Source organism: Brienomyrus brachyistius, chromosome 5, assembly GCF_023856365.1.
Source record: "Brienomyrus brachyistius isolate T26 chromosome 5, BBRACH_0.4, whole genome shotgun sequence".
Taxonomy (NCBI): domain Eukaryota; kingdom Metazoa; phylum Chordata; class Actinopteri; order Osteoglossiformes; family Mormyridae; genus Brienomyrus; species Brienomyrus brachyistius.
Window position 1 is genome coordinate 7,683,611 of NC_064537.1, and position 26,344 is coordinate 7,709,954.

At 43.9% G+C, this 26,344-nt stretch overlaps 1 protein-coding gene across 2 annotated transcripts; it reads left to right on the forward strand.

Annotated features, from left to right (window-relative positions):
* Positions 1-746: 746 nt before the first annotated feature.
* Positions 747-26,344, forward strand: LOC125743100 (complement C3-like). Of its 2 annotated transcripts, XM_049015774.1 has the most exons (44): positions 748-882; positions 1,081-1,104; positions 1,369-1,410; positions 1,816-1,857; positions 2,183-2,375; positions 2,661-2,823; positions 3,490-3,560; positions 3,720-3,811; positions 4,312-4,394; positions 5,314-5,401; positions 5,475-5,580; positions 5,747-5,861; positions 5,950-6,065; positions 6,367-6,516; positions 6,696-6,911; positions 7,633-7,833; positions 8,045-8,206; positions 8,836-8,965; positions 11,300-11,368; positions 12,162-12,455; positions 12,795-12,963; positions 13,469-13,554; positions 13,749-13,888; positions 14,570-14,779; positions 14,961-15,027; positions 15,254-15,340; positions 17,681-17,884; positions 18,184-18,259; positions 18,424-18,583; positions 18,916-19,026; positions 19,327-19,477; positions 19,744-19,907; positions 20,062-20,217; positions 20,713-20,772; positions 20,879-20,972; positions 21,137-21,188; positions 21,766-21,853; positions 22,418-22,507; positions 22,620-22,725; positions 23,807-23,896; positions 24,441-24,524; positions 24,636-24,716; positions 25,552-25,699; positions 25,989-26,344. In XM_049015774.1, exons 1-44 carry the CDS (start codon positions 803-805, stop codon positions 26,131-26,133), a joined length of 5,256 nt encoding a protein of 1,751 aa, XP_048871731.1. In that variant the 5' UTR covers positions 748-802; the 3' UTR covers positions 26,134-26,344. The 2 variants fall into 2 exon arrangements, with proteins under 2 accessions (XP_048871730.1, XP_048871731.1); XM_049015773.1 differs by having other exon boundaries at positions 747-882; positions 24,441-24,716.

The following is a 26,344-nucleotide window of genomic DNA, read 5'->3' on the forward strand; positions in this document are numbered from 1 at the left end:
TACTCTACCCTTGTGGAGTTTTAGTATTGTTCATGTTCGAGCTTTGTGGCGTACCAATAGCGTGCCTCTACATTACATTACCAGCCTTATAAGTCTCCTAAAATGTCTTGTGCTTCCTACAGTTAACATTGTTAAAAGTGCCTAACATGGCTGACATTTGCCAACTTGAAAAGGGTTTCACATCATAACTCCATACTGGGTTAGCAGTGGGAAGATGGATGGATGGTGAGTGTGAACAGCTTCCCGTTTGCGAGTACGCTCGTGTGAGATGATGCGCGTCTCATATTGACGGCCACCCCCTTTCGAGAGTCACTATTAATGCCGACTGATCAAATCCAAGCTAAGGATCCTCCACCGTTTATTGACTCATGAGCCAAGGACCCATGACTCTGGTCAATAAAGCCTCTACACACAGCAGTCGGAAGAGATAAAAGCAAAATCCAGGCCAGCTGAAACTTCTCTTTGTAACAGTGAAATTTTGACATCATCTGGTAAAACCAAGACTGGTACTATGTAAGGGTCATCCTGGGCTGTGGCTTGGGCCATGAATCTTTTAGGGGGGCCCAATACCCCTCCCCCACCCCCCATAAAATCAGTCCTGGATGGAACTCATTGTTTTAGCTCAGCTGGTATAGCCTGTAGTGTGGATCAGTGAGGACAGGCTGCCAGAGAGAATTCTGGGAAATCCATAGTCAGCTCAGAGCCTCTGTGTGTTTGTGTAAAGCTCACAGCGGTTATCTATTAACCTGGGCCTCGCTGACACCTCACTGCCCAAGGCTTGCTGGTCTCAGTTTGCCTTGTCATGGCTTCGGTCTACCTCCAGACCCTCTGCCTCATCTCCTCATTTTGCGTCCTCCAATCCCAGTTTGTTTCTCAAGAGAGGTAAGATGGTTGCCTTCCACAGTCATTTGTATGGTATGATATTCTCCTGGTATGAGGTTTCTGCTTATGAGCTGTAATTTAAATTTTAATAATACAGAGCAAACAATTTGTGAACGTGGTTGTTCTAACTCAGGAGAAACGTAGTTTGGTGTTTTCAGGAGGATACAATGTGATAGGTGAATCTTGTTTTCGTTTCAGCACGCGATTTCTTCCAAATCAACGGTACGGGTCTCTTCACCACCACAAATGCTGCTGACATTCACGTTCTTCAATGTCTTGCTCAATCGTTTTTTTGATTTCTGCAAAAAAATGTTCGATCTGGAGCAGTGAAAACGGGATTTTTGATTATAAATCTGATGCATGTCATACCTGACACTGAGTTTAAGGGCACCGTCTTTCTGAATAGATGCACTCATGTACATTGGTCAGGTCTAGGTCTGGGGATTCCATGCTGCTGTGACATGTGACTGTCTTTCTGCTTTTCAGACGTCTGTTCCGCAAACTGTTGTTAGGGCGACAGAGAACATGGTTAGTATATTCGCATAGCTTTCCTCCAGGAAACCTGTTTCAAGTACAGTGTTGTGCTAAAATACAAAGATCATGGGTTCAAATCCTGCGGTGTGTGTGTAAATTATAACCCCTCCCTCTACCGTAAGTTGCTTTGCATAAAAGGATCGGATAAGCGTAACTCATAACAGAAGTTGAATCATTTAGTATTATTTTTAATATTTTGTATGATTCTGCAAATATTAACAAAATGACAATGAAATTGATTTGACCAGAAGTAACATTATCTCACTATCTCTAAAGATCAAGGAGCTATTAGAGTCACTCATGTTAAGACGTAACAAACCCAAAAGCTCCCTGGTGCTTTGAGCCGTAAGGTCATACCTGCACTTTATCCAGCAGCAAATGGCTTGTGTTGTCTTACAGGGAGCATTCTCTTCCAGTGTTGGACCAGAACCCCCCACCCAGGTAGAGATGTGTTTCATTGTTACTTTTACAAACCATCAATATGGAGCGCTAGAATATGTCTGTCAGAAAGGGGGAGACCCAGGCAAGAGAAGACAGCTGGCTGGGCATAGTTACGCAGCTGAGCAAAGGCTTCATGTGGAAGCTCCTGTAAAGGAACTGGATGTGTGCTGAGGTGTTTAAGCAAATGCTCACCTTAGTAAGAAATATGAAAGTCACTGTGGATTTCAGCATCTGCCAAGAAAGAGATGATGCCGTGAAACACGCATTGCTCTTCTTGTCTGTATTTCGGACTTATTTCCTCCTTAACCTCACCTCTGCTGTTTAGGTTTGTGCTGCTGGCTCCCAACCTCCTCAGGACGGACAGCGACGAGAACATCTACCTGGAGGTGAATGGCGCGTCAGACTCCTTGACGGTGACCATAACAGTTGAAGACTTCCCAGAACGGATAATCCAACTACTGCATGACACAGTGCACCTGGGGAAGGACAATGATTACAAAGCACTCAAGACTATACAGGTCTGACCAGCATTCGTTTGTCTTTAGTTAAGCACAGTGTTTCCCAATCTAGTTCTCCAGGGATCCAAAGAGTCCACAGAAGCTGGGAGGGAGCAAAAATGAGTTAGTGTGCTTAACCAGTGTTCCCCAATCCAGTTCCACAGCCGTGGAACTGGATTGGGGAACACTGGTTAAGCACACTAACTCATCTCTCCAAAGCTACATTGTGATCAAATAACATATAACCGTGGAAATATCACGACATCTGTAACACCAGACTGTACTGACACCTATCATAACTGCCAGCTTCCATCCAAAAGCTTCTCAAGCGAGGCCAAATCCAACAGCTATGTGTACCTGACGGTGAACTTTGGCTCCCATGTGGCTGAGAAGGTCCTCATGGTCTCCTTCCATTCTGGATACATCTTCATCCAGACAGACAAGCCTGTCTTCAATCCTGGAGACATTCGTAAGTTGCTTAGAGATTTTCATCTACATTTAAACACCTAGGAAAAAAAAAACAAATATTACATTTATTATTGTGACGCCCGCTCCGTCCGCTCCTCGTGTGTGCCACGCCCCCTAATTACTCACGTGTGATTTCCTGATCGTGCCCAGTCGTGTCTTGTTTCCTGCTGCCTTGTTTAATGTATTTAAGTTCCTGATTTGTACTAACCCGTGTCTGTCATTGATGTTTCCTGATGTCTGTTGCCGTCCAGTGTTCCCTGATCCGCTTATCCTGATTAAAACCCCGTTTTCCCCGTATCCCGCTTGCCTGCCTGCTCCTTCCGCACGATCGCCGCTCTGCTCGCGATCGCTGCCTTGTCTCCCGTGACAATTATGACATTTTAAATGAAATCCTTATAGCTGGTAACAGGGAAATATATTTTTTTATTATGTAAATATATTTTGTCACTGAGGGCTTAAAAACAACTTGACATTATTTGAAGTATTTTAAGATTTTGTTTATTATACTACAGTAGAATGAGTTGAGTATCTTAGCTCAAGAATCATCTCGGCTTGGGATCCTGGCTTAAAAGTTCCTCCTTATTGTGTTACGTACATCATACTTGTGACTTCTTTAAAAGGGGACTTTCAGTTAGAGTGTTGTTTTTTTTTTGTCCGGTTTGCAAAGTGAATTACAGGGCTTATGTGGCGAATCCCGACTTTAAAGCCGTCAACAGCTCGGTAACCATTGAGATCCAGGTAGGACACACCTTTTACAGACTATCATAGTGAGAGATCTACACCGATTGCAAATAATTTACTACAGTGTGACTTGCAGAAATATTAAATTTAAATGCATGTATGAAGCTAGATTAATTATTAGTGCCTTACAGGTGATGGTTTCCTTTCGTGTCTTAGAATCCACATGGGTTAGTGATCCACGGAGTGTCACGGTCAATAGCCATAAACGGAATCTTTTCTGAGAATTATCGATTACCAGACATTGTCAGGTAAGTCGAATAGGCAATTATCTCCTTTACTATGTGTGATTGCAGATGTAAGGCTGGAAAAAAAAGTGTTTTTAGTTAAATATATTTTGGTAATGGGGCAGTGTGGTGGTGCAGTGGATAGCCCTGTTGCATCATACCTCCAGGACCAGGGTGCAAATCTCCAGCTTGGGTTGGCATGTTCTCCCCATATTGTCATGGAGTTTTCTCTGAATACTCTGGATATCTCTGGTTTTTCCCGACAATCTCAAAACACGCTAAAGTGAACTGGAGTTATCAAACTGACCATAGGTGTAAATGGTGTGTGTGTGTGTGTGTGTGTGTGTGTGTGTGTGTGTGTGTATGTGTGTGCGCCCTGTAGTTGGCACTCCAAACGGGGGCTGCTTTGGGTCTGTAGTTTCAGGATAGGTTCTGCTCTCCCAAAACCCTGCACAGGACAAGGGGGTACAGAAAGTGGATGGATGACTTTTTTTGAATAACTTTCTTTGCTTGTTTTTGCGTAGTGAGGGGGTTTGGAAGATTCTTGCAAAGTTCGACAGCAGACCTCAAAACCAGTTCAGCTCAGAATTTGAAGTGAAAAAATATGGTGAGTGTTCTTTTTAGGTGGCGTTAACCATGCTGGGTAATCAAGGCTGGGAATAATAGCTAGTCAGTGGTACTTCATTAGAATAGTTCTGAATGTTCTGGACAGGGCTGAGGGTGAAAATATGTCTGGCATTCTCATTTTTTTGCCCTGACACACTGATCTATATTGTCATAAAATTGGATTATTGGCCCTGTTCACACCTGGTAATAACATATCAGACAAAACAATGAACCACTTCATTGGAATTTTCACAAATTTTGAGCTTCATTGGTTATGATTGAAAGCCGAGTTACTGTCATGCGGCAACTAACATGATACTTTACAGACTGAACCCGTTTGCTCTTGAATAGAAAAGTTACAACCTAAGTACCGTAAGACCTTTTTAATATGCACATTTGTATCGTGTTGACGCGGAAGAAAGCATAGAAATTCATGCCTGCAATATGAAACGTAGTATGAAATATAATTTGAATCATTTAAGAAATACAGTTTAAAGATTATACGTGAAATATAAACGTTATGAAATATAATACCTGTTGTGGAATTATTAAAAAATAATGCATTAAGGATTGAAATATAAATTTAGTAACTTATAAATATATTTATTCCATTTTAAGTATTATGGCATTTGTTACAAATTTCCTTGACGGTTTGTTTATTCTGGAACGTGCCAATGCCCTTTATGTCTTCTTCTTCTTTTAATGCTCGGCAGATTGTGAAGTGATTTACGTGTTTATTTAAATAAACTGCAGGAAAGTGAGATCTGATTAACAGTCGGTCGAGATGCATGTTGACGTATTTAGCGCTGTCCGCTAGTGATCGGATTACCCAGGATGCACGTCAATACCAGGTGTGAGCAACTCCTTTGGTTATTACACTCTCACTTCTACAAGTAATCTGTTTTGTTTTTTTTTTTCAGTGCTTCCTGCATTCAATGTCACCTTGACACCGAATAAGCCTTATTTCCGTGTGGATGACAGTGAGCTGGAAGTGGAGGTCACGGCAAGGTAATTTGTGGGATGTTGAGCCATGAAAAAGTCAAGATTCCCTGAAATCCATTGGTCTTGTGTTTCGCTTCAGCTATCTCTACGGCGAGCCAGTCAAAGGGACCGCTTATGTGGTCTTTGGTGTTGAGGTAAACAAGGAAAAGAGAAGGTTCCCTCATTCGTTGAAGCTCATTGAGAACGTGAGTAGAATGGATGAGATCCGGGAGTCCTGGGTGGTGAAGAGTTAATTAAAATTGATTCATGCTGTTTGAGGAAAACTTTTGTCTTCATTTCACCTGGTAAACCATTGTGTTCAGCCTGCATTTGAATTACATGTGGCTTTCATACCCGCTGAGCTTTTCGCAGCTGGAAAAGGGCACAGCCATTTTGAAGATGTCCGACATACAGAAAACGTTTCCGAACATCAAAGAGCTGGTGGGCTGCCCAATTTACGTCAAGGCCTCTGTCCTGACATCTACCGGTGAGGTCCCCCACCTGCCCCTGAGATTGAACCGAGGAAGGGGAGACCTAAACATGACCCTCATGCTCGCTTTGCCTGTCCGTACCAGGAAGTGACCTTGTGGAAGCAGAGAGGTCAGGCATCAAGATTGTGGAGTCTCCTTATCAGATTTCCTTCAAAGATACTTCTAAGTACTTTAAGCCTGGTTTGCCGTTTGATCTCATGGTAATGCTACACTATTCACAACAACCTGTCTGCTTCTGTTCATCATCATCATCATTGTCACCAGCACTCATTATACAGATAAATATCAAATTAAATTACCTTGCTTGAAGCCTGCTTTATTATAAGTCCTGGCCAATAATAATGTTTTTCTTTAATTTGAAGTTTATTGTAGGGTAATATTTAAACACCATCAATCAATTACTTCCACATCTGTTTCCTGGACCAAGTTGCTATAAAGAAAAGCTTGGTTATCTATGGTTCCTTAGCCGTGCCTCACCACCCCTCCACCAAATCTGTCCAGGTTCAAGTGACCCATCACGATGGCTCGCCGGCTCCAAATGTCCCATTCAAGCTGACCTTGAATTCCGACACCGTGACCATCACCTCTCACCGAGGGGTCAGCGAGGTGTCTCTCAACATGCCCCCTGACCCTCAGCCTCAGACCATAACTGTGAGCTTTGCTTTGCCCTTGAACAAAGAAATGATGTTAGCATTGCCTTAAGCAGCTGTGTCACCATTAGCTAAAGCCTTTGCCGCTTGGTCGTCCTTTGAAAAGACACATGGATTTTGTCATTTTCTTCATCAATTTATTCTTATCTCTTCTACTGCCCGCTTTGGCCTGTCCTGTAGGTTAAGACGACGGAGAGTTATCTGAAGGCAGAACACCAAGCCAAGCACCAGCTGGTGGTATGGCCTTACACCCCATTTAACACCATGAACCAAAACTACCTGTACATCTCCGGTGGAGCTCGACAAGTGTCTGTGGGAGCCTTCCTCAATATAGGGGTCCACTTGAAGAATTCCATTGAATCACACAAAGACCTCATCAAACACTTCACTTACCTGGTGAGTTGCGATCCTGGCAGTGGCTTTAACATTACCACTTCTGGGAGAACACTAACATTAATTTCCTGCCACTTTGTTGAACAGTTATTTCTTGTTAGAGGCATGTCACTGCAGCCAGGAGCTGAATGTTGAGTGGGAGGGGCAATGTCGAGTAGGAGGGGCAATGTGAGAGGGGTTTATAATGAGGGGCCTGTTATCTGATACCCTAAACCTCGTTATAAACCCTCTCGCCCCTCATGATAAACCCATCCTACTTAACATTGCCCCTCCTGCTCGATATTGCCCCGCCTACTCGATATCGCCCCGCCTACTCTACTCTACTCATCCCACTCGACACTCGGCTCCCGGCTCCAGCGATACATATACTTGACTTCTTGTGTCATTAAACTCTCTTGGTTCTTATTCTATATGAAAAAAACTGAAGCTGTCATGTATGATTCAGTTTAGGAGTTTTCCAGATGTAGAAACGTTCATTCAACTATCTGCCATAACCACTTATCCAGTATAGGATCATAGTGAAGCGAAGGGCACCAGGTGGGGTGTGTAATGGCTGGGATACCAGTCTAGTGCAGGGCCCATGCACACACACACAGGCAGCAAAGGGCAATTCAGAGGGAATAAATCAGTTGGCTATATGTTTTTGGACAGTGGGAAAAATTGTGAAAAACTGCTGTAGATGATTCAGTTATCCTCTCCTCATCTGTGCTTGATCTGCTCTTAGGTGTTAAACAAGGGCAAGATCATTGTCGCGGACCGCATGCCCATGGGAGGCCAGCATCTCACCATGGTCCCTCTGGTTGTCACCCCAGAGATGATGCCGTCCTTCCGCTTCGTGGCCTTCTACATCCTCCCGTGGGTGGGCATGTCAGAGGTGGTGGCAGACTCAGTGTGGGTGGACGTCGCGGACAGATGCGTGGGCACGGTGAGCTCTGTGTCTGCACAGGTGCCGATTTGCAGTGGTGGATCGGATGATGAGCAAAAGGAACCTCTAAGAGTACCGATGATAATATATATCACTGCTGGATTTAGGATTTGCTGGTTGACCAGAGGTTTGATGAAGAATGAAAGAATAGATGCTCAGGGTATGAACATCTACATCCTAATATGCCTTTACTTTTTATTATCGGCCTCAGCTAAAAATCAGTGAGGCAGAGGGAGGCAACGAACCTATTTACCAACCTGGGAAGTCCTTTAAATTCGAGATCAGAGGTGACCCCGGAACCAGCGTGAGCCTGCTGGCAGTGGACAACGCAGTGTTTTTGCTCAACAACCAGAACAGGCTGAGCCAGAGCAAGGTGAGGGTGCTACCCTTGGAGTCCAGTGGAAGCCTGTGGGCAAGAAACCGTTTTTATGTGAATAGAAGTGTTCATGACTTTCCATTACTGACCGTGACTGACCATGACTGTCCGTGATTGACCATGACTTTCCATGACTGACTGTGACTGACCATGACTGTTTGTGACTGACCATGACTGTCCATGACTGACTGTGACTGACCATAACTGTTTGTGACTGACCATGACTGTCCGTGACTGATCAAGATTGACCATAACTGTTCTTTTCACACCTGACTTTAAACCACATGTTATGATTATGATTAAGGAGCAATAACAACTGCATCTATAAAACAAGAAAGTGATTTATGCCTTAATCTCTTGAAAGACATTATTCTCTTGCAGGCTGGGTTTGGGCAAAATGCAATGGGCAACATCTAAACATCGATAGTCATGATGGTGTAGGATATAGATGGATACAGTGGCTTAGTTGTGATGTCTGTCTATCTCAGTAGTGTTTTTCTTCTGGAATCTCTGCAGCCCACACTTCTCCTTGCTCACAGTACTCTTCCCTCAAAGCTAATCCTGCTAGCAGATCCACAGCTTCGGTCTTGTCTTGCGCCACATGTTGTCCCCCTATGTTCCCCCAGATCTGGAACGTGGTGGAGCGAGGTGATATCGGCTGCACCCAGGGCGGAGGTCAGGATAGCCAGGGGGTGTTCAGCGATGCTGGTCTGATGTTCCACTCCAACAACGTGAGGGTCACAGACACAAGACAAGGTATCATCCTCATCATAATCACCTTCGTCTTCATCTCCTTCTTGTTTTTTTTTACCCTTAGTCTGTCTAAACTTTATTCTCTACATGTTGTAATGGTTCAGAGGTTGTGTTTGTGGGAATTTGGATCAATTCCCTCGCTGTTTGCTTTCCATAAGATAAACGATTGAGGGTACATTTCCTGTGTCGAAAAACATGCTATTTACTGTAGGGCTGGTGCGTCTGGAACAGGAATGGATTTTCCAGAGTTGGGTATTTCTGTAGTTTGGAGGCACTGTGGGTAATAGTCAGATAGAAGTCAGCAGATGACACACGCATTAACATCATGTGACATCACATCAACATCATGTGACATCAATGTCTGTGTGTTCTGTTCTAAAGGTATGAATCTCTCATGTCCTTGGGTGCTGGGTAGAGATCTTAGCTGGCCATGAAATGACTGGCAGTGAAACTATGGGCCAGGCATCTAGGGAGGACCTGTGATGAGGAAGTGGCTTGACTCTGAGTTCACTTATGCCCTTGAAGAAGCTTGTGTTCTGAATCTGAATGCGATCACCTAACCAAGACATGGAGGAACATTATCCATTAAATATACGGAAGGTGCATGAGATGTTGATGTATATACAGCCATGGAAAAAATGAAGAGACCACAGAACGATTTTTGTTTTTGTTTCACTCATTTCTCAATTTATGGCTGTGTGTCTGTGAATAATATATATTTTTCTGCAAACTGCAGCTTGGCTCTTCCCTGTTTCTCATTAATGAAGGGCTTCTTCCTTGCTGTATGGGACTTCAGTCCTGCTTCTATGAGCCTGATATGAACTGTCTTCACTGCACTTCACACCTGCACTTAATGTTTCCCATTCATTTTGAAGTTTACTTGATGTCGTCCTTCGATTCATGAGAAACTGTCAGATGAGTTAATGGTCATCTCTGGCATTAGAATGTTTCTTCCTCACTTTACCTGGCTGGTTTCTGGTCATTCCCAGTGTCTCCTACTTTAATTTATGCTTGTGTGCTACTGTTTTGGAAATTTTCAACCTGAAAACATCCTGCCACTAAGTGTAGCCTTCTGCCAGCAGAACCACAATTAAACAACGATTTAAAAATGCAGATTTGTTTAAGAATATAGAGTGGTCACTTAATTTTTTCCACGGCTGTATTTGACGGTCAATTATATTTGCTATGCTGATCTGTATTCTATAGTTGCTAAGTATATATCAATGATTTTATGGTGTGGTGCAGTGTTTCCCAGCTCATTCCTCTGGGACCCCCAGAAGGTTAGCATTTTTGCTCCCTTCCAGACAGTTCATATTTTTGCTCCCAGGATATGGGAGGGAGCAAAAACATGGACTGTCTGGGGGCTCCCCAAGGACTGAATTGGGAAACCCTGGTTTAATGGGTAGCACGGTTGCCTGACACCTCCAAGGCTGCTTGTTCACATCCTGTCACTGCTCTGCTTGTGTGAAGATCCACTGACACTCTGGTATCATCCTGCAGCCCAAAGACATGCAGTGAGACTAATCAGCGTCTGTAAATTGCCCATTGTGTGTCAGTGCATGCCCTGCGATGGCCTGGCTTCCTGTTCTGAGTGTCTCCTGCTTTGGGTTCTGCATTTCCTGAGCTTCCAAGTTAACCTCGTACTGAAGGTTATGGAAATGGTGGAGGGTCTGAAAAGGACCCTCCCACATCTTCAGGTTAACAGGGCCCCCAAGGACGGACCGGGATAATGTGATCCGGGGCTCATGGGTTATCCTGCAGGCTTCTGCAGAAGTTCAGAGCTGTCTAGCCTTAGGTGTTTTAGCTCCCGTCTCCATATTTTACCAGTATTTGATCATGTACCACAGGGCTGACATACTGTTCAGTCAAGCTGTCTCCTTGACCCATTTCTCAGAACTGGCTGCTGACAAAATCAGAACTGTAGACTTCTCTATGCCCAATGCTGCCTGTGGTGTTTCTAAAAGAATCTCCACTCTCTACCCTGTGTAATGAAAACACAATACCTTGTTACAACAGAATCTTATGAATTTATATTACATATAACTCATTATTTGTCTCAGGCTAACCACCACCTTGTACTGGATAAACAGTCAGGCAAGATGGAAGGTTGGACACAGGCTTGGACAGTATTATGGTATACCGCGGTATTTCACAATCAACGATAAAAGTTGCTCTGCAGATTTTATCATTTAAAATACCATGAGTGTTGCTTTTGAAAATGTAAAAATACGAAAAACTGCAGTATATATGGACTGTATGGTGATATAAAGAATTAGATACTGCCCAAACTTAACTGGACATAAGCTTTAATTCTTTTGTCCCACCGTTCACCTGTAGGCATTAAATGTGCCAGATCTTCCAGAAGGAGGCGTTCTGTGCGGATGCTACAGAACAAGTCTTCTCTTGGTGAGTGATTGACGATACCTCCGTGATAGGACCAGTGCAAAGACAATAACTGCCTCTGTTCAGTGTCATAGCCCAATACTCTTATTTGTGTAACCTTTCGAACAAGTGAACTTCACATTCTATAAAAGAAAATTTAGTCATTGGTCCAGTTTCATAGAAGGTAGCGTGAAATTTTATAAGGAACTACACAGAAAACAGCGGAAAATATTTGGTGTTAGAAAATCATGCCACACTAAATGGCGAGAGGGTTACGGATATTGTAATAACCTCATGCACGTAGGTCACCAGTGCCGTCTGTGTAAAGTATCTGCACAATGAAGAGGAGGCAGAAAATGTTTTGGTGTTAAAAAATTATGCAGCATTAATAAAAGGGAGACAGAGAGGAAGTGCATACAGCTCTCAGGATTAGGGTCTGTTCCAGAGCAACATATTGCTCCTTTGATGAAGTGTAGTCAAACGGTTGTACGCACAGTAAAGAGTGCGGGACAGGGATACTTTTCACTATTTTGATACATTGCCAAAGGAGGGCAAGCTCATCATTCCCAAGAGCGAAACTGATGAGCACTTTCCTCATATTTGAGAAACACTTTTGCACAACTACTACGGTGTTTACCTTTAGACACTGTTTCCCAAAACCCACATTTTTGCATCCCTGAGGATCGGATTGGGAAACCCTACCTTTAGCGGTAAATAGGTGTCAGCTATTAGCGCTACGGTGCATTTTCCCATGCTGGTACACTGCAGCACGTGCCCTAGCACTCACTTTCCCAATGTTTACATTCTATTGTGCCAGAGGACCTGTATAAAGACCACACTCTGCGGAGGTGCTGTCAGGATGGCATGCGCGAGATCCCCATGGACTACTCCTGTGCCCGGCGATCTCGTTACGTGACAGAGGGGGTCGAGTGCATCAAGGCCTTCCTGCACTGCTGCTCGCAGTACCGGGGAGAGGAACTGGTCAGCCACACCAGCAGGCCCACCACGGCTGAAGCTGCCACTGCTTTTGATATGAGCCACCATGTTCCCTTTTTGCAGAGTCGGGTCAGAACAATGGCTAGAAAATTTATGCTGCAATCCACGCCTTCAGGTGATTAGACCAACAAAATAAATATCTATTTTCAATGATTGGGGTCATTTGATGTCTTCGGCTGTGTCTGCTTTCAGGGGCTGCAGTCTTCTAAGGGTGAATTCGAAAACCGAATGCGTCACAATGTAGACAAGATTGTCCCATTTAGCAGTGCTTCCTGTTCGATCTTCGAAGAATGCAGCATACAAAGGCTACTCCTTCACAGATTGCGTCCTTCAATAATGCAGCCCCTGATTTAGGACACAGCCAATATATTGTATAAGCGGTACGAACAAATGAACTGTTGTCTTAATGGTGCCTCGTCCCATTTGATTATCTATGGGGGTTTTGTCATGACAGTACAATCTAGGCCCGATGATGTTACTAAACAAAATGAAGAAGACGAGGAAGAGGAAGAAGCTGATGTGATTGAAGAGCGCAATGTTTATGTCCGCTCAAAGTTCTTTGAGACCTGGCTGTGGAATGAAATCACTCTGCCTAATAGTCCGACAAGGGGCCGTGGAGATGGGTATGAAGCCGCTTAGCATCCCAGTAACCACGAGTTTCTGAGGCCAAGGGAAGAACTTTGTTATTGTTATTATTATTATGTTATTATTCCAAGGGAATAATCCTGTGATGCTGAAATTGCTGCTCTTGGCTATAATGGCCGGATATGACCAGTATTAATTGTTCCACTTCTTTTTTCTATATTGAATAGCATCACGAGACCAAGAAATGACCGTTAGAAACCCTAACATAAATTGTATGATTGAATTTGAGACTGGTCTCCTTGGGAGCTGCACATATGTCAAGGCTCATGGTTTTAACCTATTATTGCTTCTGGTTCATGTCCCAAGAGCCTTATTTTTGTAAGCTTTATGCTTTTCCTGAATGTGTACAGTTAGATGCTCTCAATCTAAGCCGACTACTTCAAATTGGATAAGCAGTAAAGACGTTGCAAGCAATAAGTGGCTTAGCCAGATGCTTGCTGCAGAGAGGGGTTTCCCCTGCTCACATGTATTTCCTGTCCTCAGACTAGCGTCGCATACTGTGATGTCAGCGCTTCCTGACTCCATCACGAAGTGGGGCATTCTTGCCATTGGGGCTTCTCCCACCAAAGGTAGCCATTCCCCTATTTGGCAAGGAAGAGACTCCATGGATTAACGTCACGTGTACAATTGCATTACTACAGATGCTACAGATCAATCTTTAAACAAATCTGCGCGGAGGCTTGATACTGATGTATTTTCTGTTATATTCAAGGCGTAGGCTTACAGAACATCAGTGTTCAGTGTATATTGACTTTGTCTCCAGGGTTTTGTGTAGCAGAACCCTATAATGTCGTGGCCAGGAAGGACTTCTTTGTGGACCTGCGGCTGCCGTATTCTGTAGCCAGAAATGAACAAGTGGAGGTCAAAGCGGTCATCCACAATTACAACAACCAAGACATGGAGGCAAGCTTACGGCCCAATGCATGCACCTGTGACCTTCTCCATGTCTCCTACAGTCTACTGGAATTTGTTCCCATTGCATAAAATCTCTTAATTCTATGTGGAATGCACTGCTCCTAATCATTATAAATTTCAATTTCAAATAGGAAAAGCACCTAGTGCGGAATATTTTCGATTGCTACCAATGTGCTGCCCGTGTTCTTGAGAATTTCTTTAGTAAAAGTACTGTAGACATCAATCCATCTGTCGATCCTCTAAGCCCCTATCTTGGTCAGGATCAAAAGGGGGCCTGTAATGTAGCCCAGGTGTGGCGTATAATGCTTTACACGATGAGAGTCAGACAGATAACTGACTAATCACAATCATATTTTGACATAATTTTATTTCAGGGGAACATACAGGGGTGGGGCCTTATGGCTCCATCTAAAAGCTGATTGGTCCCTTGAGTACCTCCTTCCCCTTTGGCACCTCTGTATGAAAAATGACCCCTCTTATGCCCCCCACCTTAAAAAATGTTAGAATCACCCCTGATTTAATTTCCTTTCCTTTATGTAATTTCATCACATATTTTTTAGAGATTTTACCATAAACGAGCCCTTGCCTCATAACTCAGATGACCATTCTTTAAACGTCAGCCTCGCAGAGATCTTGTGCCGGGCCTCACCGTCTGCCTTTCTGCTTCAGGTTATCGTGATCCTGTACAAGACGACAGATATCTGCAGCGTGGCCTTCACTGAGGATCACCGGCAGGAGGTGAGTCTCCGTGCCCAGTCCTCGAGGGCCATCCCTTACACCATCATACCGCTGAAGGCCGGACAGCTGGAGCTCGAGGTCAAGGTCCTCGGTCGCAGTTTCACCGGACACGACGGCGTGAGGAAGCGACTGCGTGTTGTGGTGAGTCGCCCAGTTCAGCCGGGCCGATCATCTCATTTGATCTCTCGACTTTTTATCCTACTGAATCCTTCATTCTTAGCTTGTCAATAAAGTCATGGCTTGTTCTTTACATTCCATGCAACCAGTTGGGTTCATTGTCCGCATATCACCTCCAAGGCACATGTCTGTTTTTATCTCTTAGTTGGAGGGAGTGCAGAGGACCAAAGTTCAAAGTTTTGTCTTAAACCCATCACTCAAAGGCGACAAGGGTGAGTATTCAATGGTTATTTTAAGAATATTTGACTTTATACATTTTTAATGAATGAAGAGAGTGGTAGGTAAGAATTTACTCGGCAGTATGATCGGTGCAAGTATTTTAGGAAACATTTTGAAGATTCAGTGATGATAAGAGATGATCACAGATCTGTGTAGTGTTGTGGTTCTCCACCCTTAACTATTTCGCTATGCATCTGGACACCGTGGAAATATTTGCAGATGGGAAACAACTGGTAAAGATTTCCAACATGAAGTTGGATTCTGTGGTGCCCAGATCAATCCCAGAGACATACATCAATGTCCGAGGTGAGCATTTCATCAAGATTCATGGAATGATTTGACTTTTTTTGCACCTTAATTTTTCAAAAATTGTTTAGAACACTGAGTTACTGGTGTAGAAAGTTTCTCAAGTCACATGGAAATTAAATAGAGCCTATTGTGGTGGCCTTGTGCCTGGCCTCACATCTCCAGGATTGGGGGTTTGAATCCCACATCTACAGAGGTATTTCTCCAGGTCCTCTAGTTTCTTTCTGCTGTCCAAATACATGCAGCCAGGTGGATGCATAACTCTGAATATCCCATATTGTCTGACTGCGGAAGTGAGTATATGTCCAGCTTTAGACCGGCATCCTATCCAATGTGCTCCCTGCCTTGTGATCTGTGATTGCTGGTATAGGACGTAGGCTTACCATGGCTATAAATAAGGGATGGATGAGCATATTCTGGGTACTAGAATAAAAGAACGTGCGGTAATACTTTACATTAAGTACACCTTCATAATGCAGTCATTACGCATTCATAGAATATTCAGTGCACCTTCATAATGCATTCATTACGCATTCATAGAATATTCAGTGCACCTTCATAATGCAGTCATTACGCATTCATAGAATATTCAGTGCACCTTCATAATGCATTCATTACGCATTCATAGAATATTCAGTGCACCTTCATAATGCAGTCATTATGCATTCATAGAATATTCAGTGCACCTTCATAATGCATTCATTACGCATTCATAGACTATTCAGTGCACCTTCATAATGCATTAATTACGCATACATAGAAAATTTAGTGCACCTTCATAATGCATTCATAGAACATTCAAAGGTAGCATGCAAGTACACCTTCACATCATAACATCCCTTAACAGCTCTAATATACATTAATAATAAACATTACATGATTATATACTGAACAAAAATATAAACGCAACACTCTTGTTTCTGCTCCCATTTTTCATGAGATGGACTTAAAGATCTACAATTCATTCCAGATACACAATATTACCATTTCTCTCAAACATTTCTCACAAATCAGTCTAAATGTGTGATAGTGAGCACTTCTGCTTTGCTGAGATAATCCATCCCACCTCACAGGTGTGCCACATCAAGATGCTGATCTGACATCATGGGTAGTGCACAGGTGTACCTTATACTGCCCACAATAAAAGGCCACCCTGGAATGTGCAGTTTTTTGCTTTATTGGGGGTCTGGGGACTCAGAACCGGTCAGTATCTGGTGTGACCACCATTTGCCTCATGCAATGCAACACATCTTCTTCGCATAGAGTTTATCAGATTGTCAATTGTGGCCTGTGGAATGTTGGTCCACTCCTCTTCAATGGCTGTGCGAAGTTGTTGGATATTAGTGGGAACTGGTACACGCTGTCGTATACGCCGGTCAAGCACATCCCAAACATGCTCAACGGGTGACATGTCCGGTGAGTATGCTGGCCATGCAAGAACTGGGACATTTTCAGCTTCCAAGAACTGTGTACAGATCCTTGCAACATGGGGCCGTGCATTATCTGTCTGAGTGGCTGGTCTCAGACGATCTTGGAGGTGAACCTGCTGGATGTGGAGGTCCTGGGCTGGTGTGGTTACACGTGGTCTGCGGTTGTGAGGCCGGTTGGATGTACTGCCATATTCTCTGAAACGCCTTTGGAGACGGCTTATGGTTGAGAAATGAACATTCAATGCACGAGCAACAGATCTGGTTGACATTCCTGCTGTCCGCATGCCAATTGCACGCTCCCTCAATGCTTGTGGCATCTGTGGCATTTTGCTGTGAGACAAAACTGCACATTCCAGGGTGGCCTTTTATTGTGGGCAGTATAAGGTACACCTGTGCACTACCCATGATGTCAGATCAGCATCTTGATGTGGCACACCTGTGAGGTGGGATGGATTATCTCAGCAAAGCAGAAGTGCTCACTATCACACATTTAGACTGATTTGTGAGAAATGTTTGAGAGAAATGGTAATATTGTGTATCTGGAATGAATTGTAGATCTTTAAGTCCATCTCATAAAAAATGGGAGCAAAAACAAAAGTGTTGCGTTTATATTTTTGTTCAGTGTACAATTATAATGTTTGTTATTATTATATAATGTTTGTTATTAATGTATATTACAGCTGTTAAGGTATACATATATGATGCTTATGAATGTTTTATGAATGCTTAATGAATACATTATGAAGGTGCACTGAACGTTTTATGAATGCAATATAAAAGCATTATGAAGGTGCCGTTAATGTAAAGTGTTACCGAATGTGCTTCCCTGGGTCTGCACTACAGCTGTATGAGATCTCATGTGTGTTTCCACGTCATCCTGGCTAACATGCCACCCTCTGGCCTGTGGTAGGTAGCGTGATCGCCGACACCATCGAGAACTCTATCAGCGACGACTCCCTGGCCTCGCTGTTGCGCATGCCGGGCGGCTGCGTGGAGCAGAACCTGGCCAGCATCACGCTGCCCCTCATCGCCACGCACTATCTGGACCGGGCACAGCAGTGGGAGAGCGTGGGGGTGCAGCGGCGTCTCGAAGCCGTCACATACATCAAGAAAGGTGAGGGTGTGGGTGAAGGGGGCAAGGCACCGAAATGAACAGAAATAGCAACAGCCGCGTGCTATTTCTCCTCAATTTGTTCTTGAATGTGAGGGGATTCATGAGCCCACATCTGACAAAGGTGCTAGGAAACAGTGGCAGGGTGTGGATACCTTTAAATTACAAGACTTCCGCTCCTCGTCTTTATGGTTTGAAAAATGTCTAAAGTTAGCATTTAGCTCTGCCTATAGAGGATAAAGACCTTCATAGATCCCTCCAAACGACTGCATAATGGCACCAATTAACTCTCTTCCCTCAAGGTTATGAGAAACAGCTGGCATACGCCAAGAAAGACAACTCATACCCACCATATCGGAATGAAGGAACGAGCACATGGTAACACCAGTTTGTTGCAAATGGTGCTCCTGGTCCTGACTAAGAGCAGATTATGGTCACCGTCTCCAATACCAGTCACCAAATTAGTACTTTATGATGTTCTATACTGAACAGTAAAAGTAATAAAGTCATACAAACTGCTGACCCCTTCCTTCACCGTCTAGGATAACAGCGTACGTGGTCAAGGTCTTTTCCATGACCTACCCCATTGTAAGCATCAGTCAGGAGCACCTGTGCGGCCCACTGCTGTACCTGCTGAAGCATAAGCAGCAGTCGGATGGATCCTTCAAAGAAGACAATCCGGTCTATGCAGCCGCCATGACTGTAAGCCACGTCTCTCTAACACTGTCTCTGATTGGCTTCCTGGCCTTGTTGGCATATTGCTCATTTGCTATCTTTCGTTCCTCTGGATATCCTTTTCTAAAGAACAACTGTTTAATTCAATTGTCAATATCGACCCAGTAGAGAGGATCAATTGAATTGAGAGGGCCCCATTATCCAGGTGCATCCCAGGTGTAAATTCCAACTTTGTACATTTATATTTGCTTACCAGTGAGTGGTAATATGTACTCACCCAGACTTTGTTTAGCCCTGGATGCGTGTCAGGGGTAAATCACCCTCCCTCACTCTGTTTCACCCTCTCGCATTGACCCCAGGGAGGTATACAAGGGGCGGAGTCCACAGCCACCCTGACAGCCTTTGTACTGATAGCCATGTCAGAAGCCAAGGCTGTGGTGGACTGCCATGAAGCTGGCTTATCGACAGAGGTGACTGCCCCTGCGAGAGGGAAAGGGCTACCGTCATTCACATATGGGGGAAGTGTCATGTTTGAACTGAGCAATCGGCACAGATGACTTATCGATCCGGGAATTTGCTGGCCTTTGATCTAATGGCTCACTCTTTGTTGGTGGCAGATACGGTGTTGTGCTTTTTCTCAGACTTTATCCTTGTCAGTTGTTCATTTGGGACGTACATATTAGTACTCGTGTGTCCTAATGGATCGTAAATCGCTGACTGTTGGTTTGTTTGTTGTGGTTTTGTGCATCTTCCTGCCACTGACCTTCTAGAACCAAATGAGGAAATCCGTGAGCTACCTGAGGAATCAGTTGCCGCGGCTGAGCAGGCCTTATTCCGTGGCCATTGCAGCGTATGCCCTGGCCATGATGGGCGAGGACCGAAACTTCCTCAGAGCCCAGATGCAGAGGGTTGCTTCTACAGGTAATGCGATGGCAGGTTTGCCTCTTCAACGAACGGAACACTTTTGTTAATTCCTTTGATGTTGGCTTTAACGACCTTTTAACAAAGTTTTGGTTATTAGGGATGCAAATCAAATCCAATCAAATCGAGTCAAACCCAGTGCACAGCAGTTTTGAGAGTAAGGTAGAAGACCGTACCAAAGAGGATCAAGAACATTTTCGTCTTCATTTAGTATCATGAAAATAATATCCCACCAAGTTCCCGATCCTACAACTTCTTGTCCATAGATCTGACTCACTGGCCAGACTCAGACAACTCCCTGTTCACCCTGGAGGCCACTGGCTACGCATTACTCACCCACGTGAAAACGGGGGAGATGGAGCGGGCGGCTCCCATCTTCCATTGGCTCAACGAAAGACGAAAACAAGGAGGAGGCTATGGCTCCACACAGGTTGTCAGGAATGGAGCGGATCATGTAGCTAAATGTTTTCTATGAAATCTCAATAACATGAACAGCCTAGGGGAGGGATTTGAGGCCTGGTCAGAGTAATATGGCACAGAGCCGGGTGGGGGGTGACCCTCACATTCTCTATCTGCATCGCCAGCCCACCATGGTAGTCCTGCAGAGTCTGTCAAACTACCTGATCCAGAAGCCCCCTCCTCAGGACCTGAGCCTCAACGTGGCCCTCAGAATCCATGGGCGCAGAGACACAACCTGGTCCTTCACCCCCAAGACGGCCTACCAGGCTCGCTCCACCAAGGTACCGTAACCAGCTACGAGAAAAAGCCGTGTTCTCTTAGGGCGACCCAACCAGTCTCAGTCTGTACAATTTTTCCAACACTAATCGGAGTTTTAACTATTGGATATAGTTTCTATCCTTGGTACTGATTTTTTTTGCCGACGTTGGTTGTTTTGTTGATATTTATATCAAAAGCAACTGATAATACATTGTGCATTTTAAAGGTATGTTTACTCCATTGAAAATATTTCATTTGCTTTCATATTTTGATATACCTGTGGGCAGCTCTCATTATTTCTGTGTGCAGAGCTCATTCTTTCCTATGTAATAAAATGAAACAAGGCAGTTTTGTGATTCTGCGTGCAGACAGATATATTCATCTGTGGGCGCCGATGAGAGTGACAGCCCGTCCTTTATCTCCATATGTTTTTTACCTAAATTTCCTTCTGGATAAATAAAGTATCTCTCTCTCTCTCTCTATCTATCTATCTATGCTTATTTTCTGTTGTCATATAGACAACTATAAACCAGGACTTTACAGTGGAAGCTTCTGGAAAAGGTCAAGGTATCCTTGAGGTACGTTTCCAGTTCAGAGCCTGTGGGCTCCTCCTTCTGCCGACATATTTCTCAATTGTGATTGTAGACAACTGATGACCTTCGTCTCTATGTCCCCTTTTACCAGATTGTGACCATCTACAACGAGCTGCCTGACGACCAGGACAAGAAAAGCTGCAAGAACTTTGAATTGCAGGTCTCGATAGAAGAGATGCGTGATGGTAGGCTTTGCTTCACACACTATTAGTGTGCATCTCTTGGAGAAGTGTAAAGCTATATGGATGTAATGTTACTCCTTCATTATTTCTGTGTGTGCAGAGCTCATCCTTTCCTATGTAATGAAATGAAACAAGGCAGTTTTGTGATTCTGTGTGTTTCCTTCAAGGAAAGCCTTCCCCGGATAATGAGCGGTCGTACAGACTGGACATCAGTGTGAGGTGAGGAATACAGAGTACAGTCATTCTATAGGGCAACGGAAAAACACCATTAAGCATTTAATGAGCATTGAGCTATTCAAAGATATAGCTGATAATATTGCATGGGGGGGGGTTCCTCCAGTTCCCCCCCACAGTCCAAAAATATGTTAAAGTGAATTGGTGCTGACAGATTGTCCATAGGTGTGAATGTGTGTGTGTGTGTGTGTGTGTGTGTGTGTGTGTGTGTGTGCCCTGCAATTGCCCCATGTTGGGTTGGCATCAGATACCCACAACCCTGCATAGGACAATGGAAGGATGGATGATGTTATTGTTATTGTGATTTACACTATTTAATACACAAGTTCTTCTCTGCTGTGTTACCTTCTTGCTTTGGTGCTAATATGAAAATAGTCCTCACGCTTCAGCGCGTCGGGCAACAAGTTCGTTTCCCTTCTCCTTTGCTGTTTCTCGGCATCATAGCGACCACTGGTAAATCTTCGTGGCTCAGTGTCTCTTCTCAGAATTAACTTCTCTGACCCTTTCTGCAGCGAAGTGAGTTGTCCTCCTCACTCTTGTCTTCTCCCGTCTCTGATGTTAGAGCACTGGCTCAGGACGAGGTCAGAATGACTGTACTGGATATTACCATTCCCACTGGGTTCGTCCCAGAAACCAGAGATCTTGAAACGGTGAGATCGCACCAATAATAAGAGCAACAGTGACCCATTTAGATTCTAAAGAATCAGTGACAAAACATATCTAACTGCGGCTTGTTATTTTTGACTAGTTCTCACAGTAGATCCACGAATTTCCTAAAAATTGTGATTACTTTTTAAAATGCTATTCACTTTATTAGCTTGTTCAGCAGACATTTGTGTCCATAATGATTTACCATGCAGGCAACCTTAATATGTTTTTACGGTAACACCAAACAAATATTTAGTAATAACTCAGTTACCGCTGAAGTGCAGATCATGAACAAATAGTCGCTACTTGAGATAAAAGATGCATCACGATTCATTAATGATGAACAAACATGAGATCAGTATTTCATTTGTTCCTTCAATAGTTTCTTCAGTAGCTGACAATTGTCTACAGAATTAAGATATAATAACGCATCTAGTAACTGCTTGAGATAAAACATATATCATGATTCATTAATGATGAATTAACATGAGATTAGTATTGTACCCTTGTACCCTTGAATAAGGCTAATGACTTACTCTCACCTTTGCTCTCCTGTGCTCCTGCAGTTGACCAACTCCGTGGACCGCTACATTAACAATTACGAGATTGTGGACAGTCTGAGTGACAGGGGATCCCTCATCATTCACCTCTTCAAGGTAACTATGACAACCATAGTTGTCACGCGTCTTTGCTTCCAGATGGTGACGGACAGCAGCTGGCTCATGCTCTTCAGTTCTCTGTTTGCTCACAATCCGCATCTGTTTACAGGTGTCAAACACGCAAAGTGAGACCATCTCCTTCAGGTTGCTCCAGAAGTTCAATGTGGGACTGATCCAGCCATCTTCGGTCACAGTCTACGAATATTACAACCCAGGTGAAAACAGTGTTAAGCCACACGCCCGTTTGCGGTGCGGGGGGGGGGGGGGGGACGTTGTTCCCTGGAGTAGGACACACAGACTGTACTTCTACCTCCACCAGCCACATTTACTTCATTATTTATATACTGTAGCAGACGCTATGGTCCAAAGTAACATGCAACTGAGGATCAGAGAGCCGGCTCCCTGGAGAAATTGGAGCCATGGGCCCAACAGTGATGCAAATACTCTGCTGGCCACCATTTTGTAGTTTGAGTTGTGAGCATCCATGATATCCGGATTTGCTTTTCACAGTGTAAGTATCTGTATTAAATGTTTCTCAGGGTCTTCACTTCCACTGAGTGCTCCATGTGACATTTACTCTGTCCAGTCACCTCTTCAGGTTGTCTAAAAGGGCTCTTTCCACAACAATGACAATCCTTAAAATCAACCCACTCATCCATCCATCCATCTTCCAAACCGCTTACCCTACTGGGTCTCGGGGGGTCCGGAGCCTATCCCGGAAGCTATGGGCACGAGGAAGGGAACAACCCAGGATGGGGGGCCAGCCCTTCACAGGGCACATTCACACACCATTCACTCACACATGCACTCCTATGGGCAATTTAGCAACTCCAATTAGCCTCAGCATGTTTTTGGGCTGTGGGGGGGAAACCGGAGTACCTGGAGGAAACCCCACGACGACATGGGGAGAACATGCAAACTCCACACACATGTGACCCAGGTGGAGACTCGAACCTGGGTCCAAGACGTGTGAGGCAACAGTGCTAACCACTGCACCATCATGCCGCCCCCATCCATCCATCCATCCATCCATCCATCTTCTCTAATTACTTATCCTGTTCTGGGTCGCAAGGGGTTCCAGAGTCTATCCCAGGGGCTACTGGCACAAGGCAGATCCTTTGAATCTTCTCTTTATTTACTACTTTTATTATTAGTGGCCAAAATGATTTTGAGTTGTAACATATGTAGGGCTATGATTTAAAAAAATAATTTAACAGAGTGACACGAAGCAGAAACACCTAAGTTCCTGGGACTGTTTCTGAGTGCTTTTGCTCTTGTTGGATGTCTGTCTCCCAGAACACAAATGCATGAAGTTCTACAGTCCACTGGGAGAAAAGGCTGAACTGCAGCAGATCTGCGGCAAGGAGACGTGCCGCTGTGCTGAAGGTGTGTGTGTGTCATGTATCTATTACTGAAGGTGTGTGTGTGTCATGTATCTATTACTGAAGGTGTGTGTGTGTCATGTATCTATTACTGAAGGTGTGTGTGTGTCATGTATAAATACCTGTTATTTTAATGTTGTGGGGACCCGTCCCCATGTACAAGGAGAAACGCAATGTTCTAAAGGTCTGTGACTGCAATCAAAAACCTAAAAACACCCAAAGTCTTATATTTTGTTGAGTTACTTATGGTTAAGGTTAGGGCTGGGTGGGGCTTAAGGTTGTCATTGTTGGGATTAGAGTTTTACCCATGGAAATGAGGGGAGAGTCCATGTAATGGGTAGAATGGGTGGGCTGTGAGTCTATGTGTACCATGGTGTCTGTGTATAGCTATGAGTCTGGTTAGGAATGTGTATGACTTTCTATTATCACATATAATTCTGTGTGATTTTTCAGTGCATCAATATTCATACAACCGTGCAGTTTCACACTGAAATATGACACATTTCTCAGAGCCAGTGAAGCACATCTCTTGTCATCCGCTTTTTCAGGTGACTGCTGCGTCTCAAAGAAGCGAGATAAGTCCCTCACCAGCTTCGTGCGCCATGATGTAGCCTGCGATGGCCTCAAGTACGGTAGGCATCGTCACACGGTTGGAGGTCAAAGGTTAAAGGTGAAGTGGCCCAATGAATTGTGTTTCGGTATTAAGATTTCTGCCATGAAACTCACAGACACTTTCTCTACAGTGTATAAAGTGGGGGTCTCCAAAATCAGCAGGAGCCAATATGACAGATATGAGGTTGAAATAAAAAAGGTTATAAAAGAAGGTGAGATTCTTCTTCTTTTACTGAACCCCATTGTAACAAATTTCATTAGACAAAGTCTGCATGAATTACGATTATGTGATTATGTGTGAATACGTAACTCAAAATCTTTGCAGCCTAGAACCGCCATATATTAATAATAGTGGTAATTATAATTATCGCACTAATAATAATCATTATGCATTGTGAAACTTTGCAAATTTATACTCTTATAATATTAGTATTCATAGAGTATCTTGCTGAGAAGCTCAACACCAGATCTTTTAGGCCACGTTCACATTGCCAGGCTGAATAAAATCTGATAATTTTTTTTTGCCATATTGTGACACAGATCTGATGTTTTCAGGGCTGTGAGGAGACACACAGCAATCATATATTTTCAGATTGGATTTGAGTCACTTTCATATGTGGTCTTAGATCAGATACGAATCCGATTCATGGCCATGCGAGATGAATGAGGACGGTCAGATATAAATTTCTTTATTTGTCTCGCCTACATGCAGACGCTTTATTAGCGTTATTTTTTTAACGGAGATGTAGGGGACTTGTGCGAAAACGTATCGATGTGCGGATGCATGCCATTTTCGAGGACAGATGCGTTCACATTACAGTTAGATACAAGTCGCTTGTAATTATGGATCTGAACCATGAAGACGGACAAATCTGATCTGAGCAAAGAATTTAACAATAAGGCTTGTAATGCGAATGTAGCCTTCGTCGGATTTGAATGTGAGACCATTTGATCTCTGGTTCTTCAGCTATCACTCCATCTGTCATGTTACATTTTATCACATTTAATCTCTCGTAGAATTAACGCAAATGGATGTCATACTTATAGGAACACATACTGGAATTCAGGCAAGAGGACAAATCGTCTTCTTATCACATGCCGGTTGCCGCAACGGTCTGGACCTCCAGGAAGGCAGAGACTATTTGATCATGGGACCTCCTGAGGATGTTTGGCATGAGGATGGGGACACCAGCAGGTGAAGTGGAGAAGAAATAGTTTGGTCTCCTAAACTGGTCTCCTCCTAGGATAGGGAATGCGGTTCAGGTGAAGTACAGCCTGATTGTGTGTGCAAATGCCCTGCAGAGGACTGACATCCTTTCTTGCCTGTATCGCATTTCATGCCCTATGCTTCCACAGATAGGACGAGTATTATTGTAACTCCAGAAGGGAAAAGTCATCGTGGCTAGATGGAACACTGGAGGCAGTAATAGAGGGACCCCCTCATGTCTTGAAGAATTCTTATTCTAATCCTCGTTTCCTCTCAGATTCACCTACGTCTTGGGAAAGAGAACTTGGGTAGAGCACTGGCCAACGGAGGCCGAGTGCCAGAGCGACGCATCGCTCCAGGAGACAAGCACCCAGCTGGAGGAGTTTGCAACCAGCGTTCTAGAGAGCGGCTGCCAGTACTGAGAATTCCCACGGCTGCCGAGCGTCACTATGACCAAAAGCTGCATGTGGAGGGACGTGGGGAGGGGCTAATGGAAAACTGGATCCCAGACAATCCAGTGGATCATCACTATCGCTTTTTCACTGTTCTGGATAAAAAGGAATTTGTTTTGTCACTGAATGTCCATAATGTATGTTAGTAAAACACTACAATTAAACTTTGTGTTGGTTCAAA